General features: G+C 40.6%; 1 protein-coding gene across 3 annotated transcripts in view; it reads left to right on the top strand.

The window, feature by feature from the left end:
• Window positions 1-13,935, top strand: part of HPSE2 (heparanase 2 (inactive)) — a 583,392-nt gene that overhangs the window by 547,612 nt on the left and 21,845 nt on the right. For 2 of the 3 annotated variants that reach the window (XM_027112269.1, XM_027112267.1), the window contains 2 exons: window positions 6,430-6,575; window positions 13,562-13,708. In XM_027112269.1, the coding sequence (XP_026968070.1) occupies window positions 6,430-6,575; window positions 13,562-13,708 (293 nt within the window). The remainder of the gene's footprint in view (window positions 1-6,429; window positions 6,576-13,561; window positions 13,709-13,935) is intronic. The other variant, XM_027112268.1, reaches the window with a different exon arrangement.

The raw sequence follows: 13,935 nt of genomic DNA, 5'->3' as shown, positions 1-13,935 counted from the left end.
GAGTTATTTGTAGCAGGGGCTACTCTTCGTTGCAGTGTTCTCATTGCGGTGGCTTCTCAGCGCAGGCTTCTCTCGTTGTGGAGCACAGGCTCTAGGTGCGCGGGCTTCAGTAGTTGTGGCACACGGGCTCAGTAGCTGTGGCTCACGGGCTCTAGAGCGCAGGCTCAGTAGCTGTGGCACAGGGGCTTAGTTGCTCTGCGTCACGTGGGATCTTCCCAGACCAGGGCTCGAACCCGTGCCCCTTGCATTGGCAGGCGGATTCTCAACCGCTGCACCACCAGGGAAGCCCCGGAAACTGAGATTTAGAGATAATAAATAACTTTCCAGGATTTGAATATATATCTTTCAACTCTAAGCAAATTAATTGTCCACTTTTGTTTCTCTGAGAAGCCTTCCTGGAATGCCCTGGTCATAAATAGTTGTTTTGGCGTCTGAATTCCCTAAGTTCTACGAGTGGTTCCCGCTTCTGTGGTGTTTACTTTAGTCAGCCTCATTTTACAGAGAATTGCTTACATGTATCTTGACCCCTAGGTTCCTTGAGGACAGGAAGATGTCCTGTTCATCTTAGTATCACTTGGACTGAGCAGAATATCTGCATGCCACTAATATGTGCTCAGAAAGTGCTTGTAGAATGGAAGATGTATTCGCAGGCCTCACATGGGTGGTCAGAGCCTAAGGCCACAGCCCAGCACCCCTTTCCCACTCCTAGTTCTGTAGTGTATCACCAAGGGTCTCATGGTCATGCAGTGTGGACCACCCAGGCTGCAAGCCCAAGCCCTGATCACATTTCCATCAGCAGCTGCCCCTTGCCACCTTTCCAGCCTAGTGGTGCACACTCCAAAGCTACAGTCCACTCCCAGGAAGCCAGACTCCAGGTTGAGGTCCACACAGGTTCTGGCAACAAGACTCCTTCGCTGACCATACACCCCGCCCAGACTGGGTCACATGTATGATACTATACGGTCTCATAGATTTCTCCATTACCATTTGTTCTATTGAAATTAATTGCATAACTCATTGGCTTAAGGACTGTTTTTCTTGATAAGATTTATAAACTTCATGATGGCAAGAACTGTATTTGTCTTATTCACCACTATGTTCCTAATGCCTAGCATGGAGCCTTGAACATAGTACACATTCCATAATCGAATTCTAGCACCTCCTATAAGCCAGGCACTCTACTAGGCATGGGCTTTAGGAATGAGTAAGTAGTCTTAGACCTTGAGGAACACATCGTTCAGTGATTAATCCAGTAAATTCTGCAACCCTCTGTCAATTTCTTTTTTTTTTTCCCATTTATTTTGGTTGAACTTACTCTATATACTGCGTTTTCCAGCTTTCAGACCACAATTGACTTTCTGACAAATACTAAAGAAAAAGAAAAGATTTAAAACCTCTGTCTTTTTAGTGTCATCTGTTATTAATTTTCCCTCTCCAACTAATAAATGGACTCTATTTTTCTTCAACTTCTTCTCATGTCTGACACACTTAAAGAATGTTTGTTTGGGGCTCTCTTTGTCCCTTGAAAATTGCAATACATTCCTTGCTTTGGATTTTTTTATTGTTGACATGAAAAGCTATTATATTTGCCTTCCTTTTTTATGACTGTTATTGTTTGAAAAGTTCTCTTTCTATTGCATCTTTCATGCACTGTCCTTTTGTTGTTGTTGCTGTTGTTAGATATATATGTGCATTCTTTATTTTTTTCCTATCTCATCTATGCATAAAGATAATTTTTTCTGCATTTTCATGTCATTGCCTTAAGAGATATTCAGGAATTATTCCATTTGTTTAATTTTATTTGTGATTATATAAATGGCACATATCATAGCAAAATAAAAGAAAGGAGAAAGGGAGGGAGGGAGGAAGGAAATATAATTTGGTTCTGCTGCTTTACATGAGGGAGAGATAAGGACAGTGAGAGAGGGAAAGTGGAGTTTTTTAAAAAGAGGCAGGCTAAATAGGGAACTGAGAAAAGAATAAGGGTGAGAGAGGCGTCTGAAGGTGGTGCAGGGAGCTAAGTAAAGGTGCAAATTTCACATTCACTTTGGCTTTAACCTACCGTCAGCTGACTTACCAACCCAAATCCTAGATTCCCCTGAGGGGAATCTACATTCTACTTTGATTAAAGACTTAACTATGAAAGAAAAACTCTAAAAGTTTTAAAAGAAAACATAAAATATGAAATAGACATGAGGAAGGACTTCTTAACACAAAAGTAAATAGATATTTTATGCCCACTAGACTGGCAAAAATTAAGAAGTCTGAAAATAACAGGTGTTAGCAAGGATGTGGATCACAGGGAACACATACAGACACTGCTGGAGGAAGTGTAAGTTGGAATAATTGGAATCACTTTGGAAAACAGTTTGGCATTATCCTGTAAACCTGAATATTTTTATACCTGCGTGTTACCCAGCAATTCCAGTACTACAGTTTGTACTATAGAACCGTGCTTCTCTTAACTTTGACAAGCAACCGAATCACCTAGAGAGCCACACAAGTTGGGGGCCTCACCCCTGGAGATTCTGATCTAGGATACATCCATCTAGGATGGATCTAGGATAAAGTACATCTAGGATAAAGTACATCTAGGATAAAGTCCATGTATGTGCATTCCTAAGAAGCACCCAAGTGATGAGGCACTGCTGGTTTCCAATCACAATTGGAGTAATGCTTCTCCAGATTTCTTCACCTGGGTCTTAGGAAACAGGAACAAGAATGTTCAAAGACACGTTGTTCATAATAGCAAAAATCTGGACACAACTCAAATATCTATCAGCGAATAATGGATAAATAAATTGTAGTATTTTTACACAATGGAGTATCATACAATATTGAAAATGAATAAACTGTAAGTACACGTAACTACCTGGATGAATCGTTGAAGCATAATGTTAAGTGAAAAAAGTAAGTCAAAGAAAACTACATACAGCGTGATACCACTTTTATAAAGCTAACAAATTAAATAATATATTGCTTAGGAGCAAATATGTATATATATATGGATAAAACTAAACTATGAAGGAAGGGAATGAAAAACATACAAACGAGAAAAGGAAGACTCACATAACTAAATGCAACAGTGTGGGTATTATGGTAGCTTTTAAAATGGATGGTGGGTTCTCATGCTTCAGAACTGTCATTAAGTTACATATATTCTCCTGTATATGGAAAACATATACATAAGAACTTGAAGCTATATTTAAAGAAAATTCTCACAGGTTGAAGAAAAGGCTTAGTCTTTCTGATTAAAAGTAGTCCCCAATGGTGCTTTGTGACCGCCTGGAGGGGTGGGATAGGGAGGGTGGGAGGGAGGGAGACGCAAGAGGGAAGAGATATGGGAACATATGTATATATATAACTGATTCACTTTGTTATAAAGCAGAAACTAACACACCATTGTAAAGCAATTATACCCCAATAAAGATGTTAAAAAAAAAAGTCCCCAAATACAGGCAAATTAATGCAGAAACTCACATTGACACATTCCTGATAAAAATTCAAATATCAAGGATAAAACATGACTCCTATAAGCATCCTGGCAGGACACAAAAGATAGAAAACAAACAGGCTAACCAAACATAGAAAGAAATTCATGCTAGCTTCAAACTTCTCTGCAACAACTGCTGCAAAAAAATAATTTCAGAATTTATTTGGAAAAATAAATGAATATTACTAATTAAGGAACATTTGAACAAAGAAAGGAAAATTATAATGAAATGAACTTGAATCTCTAGATATTAAATGCTAACTATAATAATGAAAATGATGTGAAACTGATTTTTTTAAAATAGAGAGTTCAGGGCTTCCCTGGTGGCGCAGTGGTTGAGAGTCTGCCTGCCGATGCAGGGGACGCGGGTTCGTGCCCTGGTCCGGGAAGATCCCACATGCCATGGAGTGGCTAGGCCCGTGAGCCATGGCCTCTGGGCCTGCGCATCCGGAGCCTGTGCTCCGCAATGGGAGAGGCCACAACAGTGAGAGGCCCACGTACTGCAAAAAAAAAAAAAAATAGAGTTCAGTAGAAGAGAATAGAAAATCCAGACACGGAATTATATATAACATTTCTTATCAGTATATGTATCATGATATACATATCATAAACTATTATATATGACTTATGCATATATTTATATGTTTTTATGTGTTATATATAACATGATTTTAAATATGTTATATAATACACATTATTATATATAATTATATATCATTTATATTATATATCATAATGTATATTATATTGTACATATGTGTGTATGTATATATATGTATATATAGTATATATGTATTATAATATATATGCACATTATACCATATCATATATTGTAAAATATATACAATATACATTATAATACAATATAGTATATACAGCATATTATATATTAGATAATAACAGACATGATAATGTATAATATTATATAATATAAACATTTATATTTCATATGTATAAATTTTAGTTTGTGATAAAGGTGGGTTTAGGGATAGGTTATTCACTATATGATGCTACAACAACTAGTAGATAATTTAGACAATAGTAAAGTTAGTACCATACCCCCAAATATTTTTCAGTGAATTAAAAGTTTAAATTTTTAAATGATAGTATAAAAAGAACTAGAAAAAATATCAATGAAGATTGATCTTACCCTTGTGTGTGGAAGGACTTTCTAAGGATAAAAGAAAAAGAAGAAATTAAAAGAAAAAGATTGATATATTTTTCTATAAAAATTTTTGAAATTCTTCATGTCAAAAAAATCATAAAAAGTGATAAAAAGCAAACTACAAATTTGGACAGAATATTTGTTTCATAAATATTCCAAAGGATTCTTACCACTAATATTAAAAGATATGTTACAAATCAATGAGAAAAAGGTGGACATCCCATTGGAAATACTGTGAATGTGATCATCTCTTCACAAAGATTACTTCAAATCAAAGACACAGAAATTGTAGTCAAGTAAGAGCAATGAATTTTTTTATCTATATGATTGACAATAATGAAATATTTGCTATTTTGAATATAAGGAAACCATATTTAGCAGCCATCCTAAGTCCACTTAAAGTTAATTAAGGTAAATGGGCAAGGCTTAGTGCTCAGGGCAGATTTGGAGCTATTCTGGAGACAAACAAGCTCTGGGACTTTGTTCTGATTTATTCAATTCACCAGACATTTTTAAGCAGCTGATGTTATAGATGATCACAAGAGGGAAAAAAAAAAAAAAGATTACTGAAAGATGAAGGCTGAGAAGACATGATTGATGTCTTTAAGATCTTGAATAGAATGCCTGCACTGAAGAGTATGTTCACTGAATTCCAGAAATGGGGGGAGGGGGGAAGCTCCTAAACAAATTAGGAGGCCCTATTTACATGGTGAGTTATAAACACTGAAGTCATTACCCCATAATAGGGTTTAAGAGCAAATACAAAACAAATACAAAGTATGTTTTGTATCCAATATAAAAATAAAACATGATAATAGCAAATACAGTAGAAATTAAGGTGGCGGTAAATAGGCATTTGTAAGTTCAAACTCCTGTGTGGATTACAGATTGAGTATTTATTTATTTATTTATTTATTTATTTATTTATTTATTGGCGGTACGTGGGCCTCTCACTGTTGTGGCCTCTCCCGCTGCGGAGCACAGGCTCCGGACCCGCAGGCTCAGCAGCCATGGCTCACGGGCCCAGCCGCTTCGCGGCATGTGGGATCCTCCCGGACCAGGGCACGAACCCGTGTCCCCTGCATCAGCAGGCGGACTCCCAACCACTGCGCCACCAGGGAAACCCCTGAGTATTTATTAATCAGCTACAAATGGATCCTGGAATGTTTAAAAGCACCACATTGTTTTTAGTTTAGAATTATTGAGGATGACCAAGAATTAGCACCATGGTTTGCAGACATTCTTCTGTTTGTATTTTCACCTCTGGAATCAGGATTCTGGTCTCCTGTCTGGAGGAACGTCATCCTCCTCCCACCACATTAAGAGTGACAATATTTGGAGGATGATATGTTGGATTCTCACATTGGTGACAATCCCGAAGATTGGAAATCTTCCATTCTATAATTAAACAGAAGTCATAAACCAGTATGAAAGTAAAGTCATAGGGAAAGAAAGTTGAAAATTCGAGGCCCAGCTGGTTGGTCTTTATATGTGAAAAACTGACTCATTTGCTTTGTATGCCGCTCGGGGCTCGCCCCGCTGACATTTCATTTGGCCAGCTGCAAAGGCCACTTTAGGTAATGCCCACTTCATTATGAACCGAAAATGAGCACTTCATCGGGGTGATCATGCTTACAGGGGTAGGGTCTCGCTGGTCCTGATTCACCATATTCCTGGTAAGAAGTGGATTCTGGCCTGCGTGTTTGTATGTTTACTCAGAACACCCGAATGTGTGTCTGTCTCTGACTCTCTGCCTCTCTGTTCTCCTCAGGACTACTGGCTCTCTCTCCTTTACAAGCGCCTGATTGGCCCCAAAGTCTTGGCTGTGCATGTGGCTGGGCTCCAGCGGAAGCCACGGCCAGGCCGAGTGATCCGGGACAAACTAAGGATTTATGCTCACTGCACAAACCACCACAAGTAAGTCTGCAGAGAGATGGCACAGAAAGCCACCCCTGGGGAGCTTCAGGCCCCTTTGAGAATTTCATACATGGGACCCCTTCAAGACTTATTGAAAACCACTTCTGGATTCACTTTACCTGCTCTTTGCAGGTTTCAAATGGTTTCTGATAAACAGCTTTTTCTCCAAGTAAACCCCCTCTCTCACACTTACAGGATTTATTCATAAAATGTTCATAAAAATACATGCCATTTGTTCATTTACTTCTTCATCCAACAAATTTTTACTGAGCATTTTCTCTCAGCCAGTTGATGTAATGTCCAGGAGGCTTATTTATATGCCTATGCCTGAACCAAGGGTAGAGATATAAAATCTGTTCCTAAGATACACCAGGCGAGCTTGAGGAAATAAGTCTACATCTCTAAGATGCATTTTGGAGAGCTATACCACTAGAAACCTAACCATATACCAGTGCATCCCAAACTGAGAGTGCCCAAAAGTAGTCAGGCCAGCTTTAGAGCTATTTCAGTATTTGGAAAACCTTTTCAGCTATTTTAAAGGTTAAATAAAATCTAGGCTTCCTTTTTTAGGGGGCCGGACTTTGAACAATCACCACGGTAACAGGTATGATTATGCTCTTTTTCATCTGAAGCTCTGGTTGTCAGAGTTGTCTTTTAAAAAATAGGAAAAATAATTAGTAAATAAATAAAGTTTGGCAGATAAAATATTTTAAAACGTGAGGTTCATAAGGTAAAAACTTAAAACTGAGCCTAAAGCAAAACCCATCAGACCAAATATGGCTTTCTTACATCACTTTCTATTTAAGGAACAGAGTAGGCAGCTCTGGAAGTAAGAACTTTTCTCTTCCTGCAGAGAAACCTTGTGTGGAGTGGGAGTGAGGGAGGAGGAGGCACATGCCCCCAGCCAGATCTTCACTCCAGTGAGCCTGTCAGGAGCTGATCACGGGTAGTGGAGGCACAAAGAGCTCCAGTGGTCAGGTTACAACAGATGCTCCTTCCCCTTCCTTGATGACAGAGGAGCCAAGCCAGTTAATTTATCAGGATAAGATTTTTCAAAGACTCACTCTGAGCATAGCGGGGTCAGGGGCCAGTTGTCTTGTCTGTAGATACAAGTGCCTATTGTGGATGAGTGGAGGCTGGTTTGGGCAGAGGCCAGAGGCTTTCAACGTCCCTTTTGCTCAACAGGAAGCTCAATCCAATACCTGACAGAGAGTGACTGCTTTATGGCCTTGGCTGGAGTTATCTGATCACCACACAAGGAAACATTGTATTCCTTGTCTCCACCCTGGCCTTGAGGTAACCACCCAAAAGGTGGACCCCCAGCTTCAAGAGAGAAAAATTACTCTTGGCACCTTTTGTCTCTTTTGGGAAGCACATCAGTATGTGCCCTTTATACTACAGGTCTGAGGACACAGGGGAAAATGTCAGTAGTCAAGCCACGGGCTTAGCAGAATTTGAGGGTCTTCACAGAGGTCTCTTCACATTGTTTCATCCCAGTGTTCATCCTGACGTTCTTTGACATTCTTGTGGGAAGTTGTCACTAATATTCTGAATATACTGTGCCCTCAGGGCCAGTGCCTCATGCATTTTTGTATTCTTGGTGTCCAGTAGAGTGACTGGCCTGAGGAAGGTCTCAGTGAATGTTTGATGAATGGGCGAGTGAATGAATGCAGAAATAGGGCATCAAGACATCACTGATGATTTACAGTTACAGCTCTCTTTCCCTTTGCTGTTACCACACTGGCCAGAAGGAAGGGGTGTGGTGGAATGGTTAAGAATTCTGCCATTCACTAGCATCAAATCATGCATTGCATTCAATATTCTCTCTCCATCACCAGGTCTCCTCTGCTTTCTATGGAAAGTCACTCCAGAACCTCTCTGGGGAAACAGTGCCACTGTGCTTCTGTCAGTTCCATCCCTCTTTCTCCCTGTTACATAAAAGAAAGAAATGACTTTACTAATCTATTCCACAGATGACCTTAGTGATTACTGGGGTGAAGGTCTTTTTGTTCCTATTAGAGAAGAAAGCCCACAGTGGATACACTGAGCTGGCTGAGTTTGCAGATCTTCTCCACGTTAGTGGGTGTCCAGTGCCTTAGATAGGTGGGCGCAAAGATAGAAGTGTCTCTGCTCGTTCTCTGTGGGAAGCCACGTGCCCTGTCTGTGCCCCCTCATCCTCCATAGCAGTCACGAGGAAGCACTCCTGGTTCACTTAGTTTATTTGTGGCCAAAGAAGCCAAGGTCACAGAAATGTCCCAGAGTGGGCATGTTAGCTTCACGCTGTCCAGTCTTGACCAATACTCTGAAAATATATATCGTTGCTCAAAATAGGGAATTGGGTGGAAAAGTATAAGTTTACCAGTAGAATAAACCAAAGAAGGGGTCTTTTAAAATAACTCCTGCACTCCAGTCTGTATTGAACACTTGCTGTGTGCCAAGCATCTTGCCAGATACTCGCATTTGTATTATTGTATTAAATTCCAGAGGTTCTATGGTATCACACGTATAGGCAAGTAGCAACATTAATAATGTAAAGATTTTTACATTTGGAAAGAACCCTTAGAGATCTTTGGCCTGGTGTCCTATATAACACAGAAATGCCCTTTACAATCTCCCTGACAGTCATGAACCTCTACTTGAATACCTCACTCCCTCTCATGGCATCTCTTACACTGTGGGTCGTTTCTGACCTAGTAGACGATTGTCTTTTATGACTGATTTAGGATAAAGAGTTAGATACTCATACCAACACTAGCAGGTGATTTTCTGCTTTCTGTTCTAGAGCCAACAAATTAGGACACTGGCAGCATAGCAGTTCTCACCCTAAGTCTTCTTATTCAGAGAACGAATAAGTTTTGACTAGGAAACCTTCTTTTTCTAAACCATTCTGCTAACACAATGTATGTTTCTGGGAGGAGCTGAGGTCCTTAGCCAAGTTCAGAACCAGTTGAAGCCTGGTGGATACTGAAGCAAAATTGAGCCTTTTGGGGTTCAAGTTCGTTTATTATTGGCAAAGCACAACTTCCTGTTTTTCAGAAGAAGTTTTTTTAAAGACTCATAAAAAGGTTCCTGAGGCTTCTTGGACATCAAATGGCTCTTACAAAACAATATTTTGATGAGTTAAGTGTAAATGAATCAGAAACATGTGGATTAAATTTCCCTTAAAATACACAATGCTTTGAAATTAGGGGAAAAGATGTTTGGCAAAATATGGCCTGACTTCTACCGAACCTAAGAACTTTGAATTAGATTTGGAGACAATGGACTAACACAGTTTTCAAACACATAGACTTTCACTGGAAATGGCCACGGATTTCAAAGCATCACCCTCCCTTCCCTTTCCTAGTCTCCCAGCTTCACTAGAGACATTTCTAGAACAGGGACTGTTTTTCATCTGTAAGTCAAGATGTACCTCCCCATATGACACCCCTCGCCTCTTCTATCCATGATATTCCAGGCCCAGTCCCCACCCCTGACTCACTTCCTCCCCCTCCCACATGGCAACATAGGGATGTCAGGCAGCAAAAGAACAGCCAGAAAGATGAACTCCAGATACACGCATTCTCTGCTGGTGACAAAGTCTTACCATGAGTGAGACATGGAACAAGACAGATGTTCTACCAGACAGCAGGGGCATTAACTAAGAGAACAAAAAGCCCCCTGGACTTGACAACATCAGAAGGTCAGCAGTTGCCTCCAGTCCACACCTTCAGTAAGACCCCATTTCCTTAGGGAACAGATAGTCCTCCAAGATTATTTTTCTGTCGGCAGAGAATGTACATTCTTCAGGAATCTGGTTTCTCAACATAGTACTTTCAGGTTGGTGCTGCGTTCCCCAGCCAAGAATGTGTCTTCACAGCCAAAGGCCTCTGCTTAGTGTCCTTGCCCATCAGCCAAGCAGGGAAAGCGATGACCGAGGGGGTCTTCAATGCCAGTTCCTACCTGAGGAGGCTCCGTGAGCTCTGTGAGAGCCTCGGCAGGTTGGTGTCTGGGCTGGCTTTCCGTACTGGCTTGTCTCCCCCAGTGGAACTGTGTAAATGGAAATCAGACCACTGCCGAGCAGCTTGAAAAGATAGCTTTCCCTGAAGCAGTGGTGTGATTTCAGGTCTCCCTCCCACCCACCACTTCCCCACATCCCTCCCTTCTCCTCTGCCATCTCCAAGGGCTCATTCTGCCCCAGCTCTGCAGAGGAGAAACTCCTAAATGCAAACACGCAGCTCTGTCCGCCTCTGCTGCTAGCCTTTGAGAAGGTTGTTTGATGGGAGTTAGCAGAAGGCTTCACCACAGTCTGTGAAAATTGGTACTCATGCACGCCTGCTTTTGCTCACACGCTGAAGCCCACAGTGCCTGTAGTTAATGTAGTTTTGCACACAGCTAAGCTAAGCTTAAAGCCCACCAATGGAATTTAGTTGGTGTTCTTTAATGTTGCTAAATGCTAACATCGGCTAGCAGCATCTTTCTTCAGATCTCTGATGACACAAGTCTGCACAAATAAATTGGCATTCTCTCCTGACCTAACTCATGGGCTCCAAAAGCTAGTTCACATGCTTCAGGGGACTGAGAAGAAGGACCAGAGGAGGAGGGACCAAATAGAAGAGTCATTTAATGATTTATCAGAATATCAATTCAGGTATCCAAAACACCTTGAATGCAATAATGTACCCTCCTACAGATGCAAGGAAAATCATCGGACACACGGCCAAAAGGGTATGCTCTGGGGATTCTTCTCATAACCTTAATGGATTGCTCTAGGCAAGTGGTTCCCAGACCAAACTCATCTGCCAAATATCTTGGAAAGATTTTTTTTAATATCGATTCCCAGACCCCAATCACAAATGGATTAAATAAAGGGATGAGACCTGGAAACTGTATTCTGTATTTTTTTTTAGTCCAAGTTATCACAATGACTGGCCCTTGGTCACTCAACTCTTAATTAGCACATTTAGAGGCATAGATGAGTGACCCAGAGGCTGAGGTGTGCTGTTTCTGCAGGGAATGATATTTTCCTGTGGGCACAGTTGACTTAGAGTTGCTCTGAATTTCTCCTTTGAAAGCAGGATGGGGCCATTTTTTAAACCTGTGCTGGTTTAAAAGGATTCCAAAAAGTGAATAGTTATATAATCATAGGGTAGGTAAAGTAGAAATCAAAAAGGTCAATAAATTTGACTGCCTAGAAGTTTTGAACTTTTATACATCAGAATACAACGCAAACAAACTGAATCAGTCAAAGAAAACTGGGAAAAATTTTGCAATATACATGCAAACAAAGGATCACTATCTTTAATAAATAAATAGTTTTTATATATCAATAGAAAAATGGGCAAAGGCCATGAACAGTCAGTTTACAGAAGAAGAAATGGCAAAGAGACAAATGAAAAAAAAATACTGTGCCTCAGTGTGAATTTTTTAAAAATACAAATTAATACAACATTGAAATCCCATTATCACCTCTCAGGTTGAGAAAGATATTTTAAAAGGTTAATATCCAGTGTTCTTAGGGGTATGAGGATATGGGTGCTCTCATACGTAGGTGATCAGAGCAAACTGATACAAGCTTTCTAGATAATATCAATATTATCAGAATGTGTATATTAGTCAGGATAGATGAGGTTATGCTCTGATAACGAAGGACCTCCAAATCTCCATGGCTTTCAATAAGAAAATGTATTTCTCTTTCACACTACTTGTCTGTCATGGCTCAGCTGTGTATCTCTCCACATCATCCTCATTCCAGGATGCAGATCAATAGAGCAGCCTCTCTCAAGAACATTGTCAGTCTTCTGGCAGAGGGAAAAGAGACATGGCAAAATATGGGCTGCTTACTAAAGCCTCTGCCCCAGAGGTTTTAACATGTCCACCCACATTGCATTGACCAAAGCCAATCATGTGATCACTCTAGTGTTCAACAGAGCAGGGACAAAATAATCTTCCCTCAGAGAGGGGCACCAACTGGGTAGGAATCAGATTTGGTGAGGAATCATACACTGCATTCCCTTTGACCTAGTGTTTCCAACTTCCAGCACTTTATCCATCAGAAATAATCATGAAGTGCAAAAAGTTTATATAAATGAAGTCCTGCATCACATAATTTATAATGGCAAAAAATTACAAACAACATAAGTCCCCAAAGGAGGAGCCTAGTTAAATAAATTTCTATGATTGAAGAACTTAATATTCTTTCATAAGTGAAGAATATATAGGGCTTCCCTGGTGGCGCAGTGGTCGGGAGTCCGCCTGCCAATGCAGGCGACGTGGGTTTGTGCCGTGGTCTGGGAAGATCCCACGTGCCACGGAGCGGCTAGGCCCGTGGGCCATGGCCACTGAGCCTGCGCGTCCGGAGCCTGTGCTCCGCAACAGGAGAGGCCACAACAGTGAGAGGCCCACGTACTGCAAAAAAGAAAAAAAAAAAGAATATATAATAACAATAACATGGCAGCATGTTTAAGATGTTCACGAACTAAAAAAACTGGTGAACAATGTGATCCCAATTATGTAAAAACTGAGAAATATATATATGTATGTGTCAAAGAACTCAGTAAATATTTGTTGAATTAATAAACTAAAAAATACTGGAAGGGTATCTACCAAAATGTTATCATATCTTAAGACACTTGGATTATGGGGGATTTTTCTTTTTCTTCTTTGTGTTTCTCTATATTTTTCCTTTTTTTTTTCCAATCAGCATATTTTACTTCCATATTCAGGAAAAGATATTTTGTTTTCTAAAATTATTGCAATACATTTAAACAAAAACAAAAGGGGTGTGGTGGGAAGTGGGTATCTTCTTTGCAGGACACCACAGTAACAAGGCCTTCCTGTCTTTGAAGGGCTAGGATGGCCAAGAACCATAAAATAATTGCCCTTTCCTGGGGTAGTCCTGTTTCATGCAGCCTGTAAATGATCTAGAAGCATCTAACAGACCACTGTGTTTCCATCTTTCCCTCTGTCTCTCTCTCTCTCTCTCTCTCTCTCTCTCTGGATATCAGCCACAACTATGTTCGAGGGTCCATTACACTTTTTATCATCAACTTGCACCGATCAAGAAAGAAAATTAAACTGGCCGGGACTCTCAGGGACAAGCTTGTGCACCAGTACCTACTGCAGCCCTATGGACAGGAGGGCCTGAAGTCCAAGTAAGTGCCGACCCGGAAGTAGCTTAGGAGCGAGCGCAGCAGGAGCTGGGTGTGCGGGGAGTTGGAGTGCCGCTTTGCTGAGGGCACCAAGGCTGCTGCTAATTCACTCAGGGACTGCTTACTCCCTTTAGGACCCTGGTCAAGCCCCTCCCTGTCTCTAGGCTTAGAGTCCCCAACCATAAAGTCAAACGATGGACAAAATATATCTCAATAAGGACACTCTTGGA

This window comes from Aethalodelphis obliquidens, unplaced genomic scaffold, assembly GCF_003676395.1.
Source record: "Aethalodelphis obliquidens isolate GAN/ISIS:26980383/991018 unplaced genomic scaffold, ASM367639v1 scaffold11, whole genome shotgun sequence".
NCBI classification, from domain to species: domain Eukaryota; kingdom Metazoa; phylum Chordata; class Mammalia; order Artiodactyla; family Delphinidae; genus Aethalodelphis; species Aethalodelphis obliquidens.
Note: the sequence above shows the minus strand (reverse complement) of the source record. Positions and strands in the feature narration are given on the sequence as shown.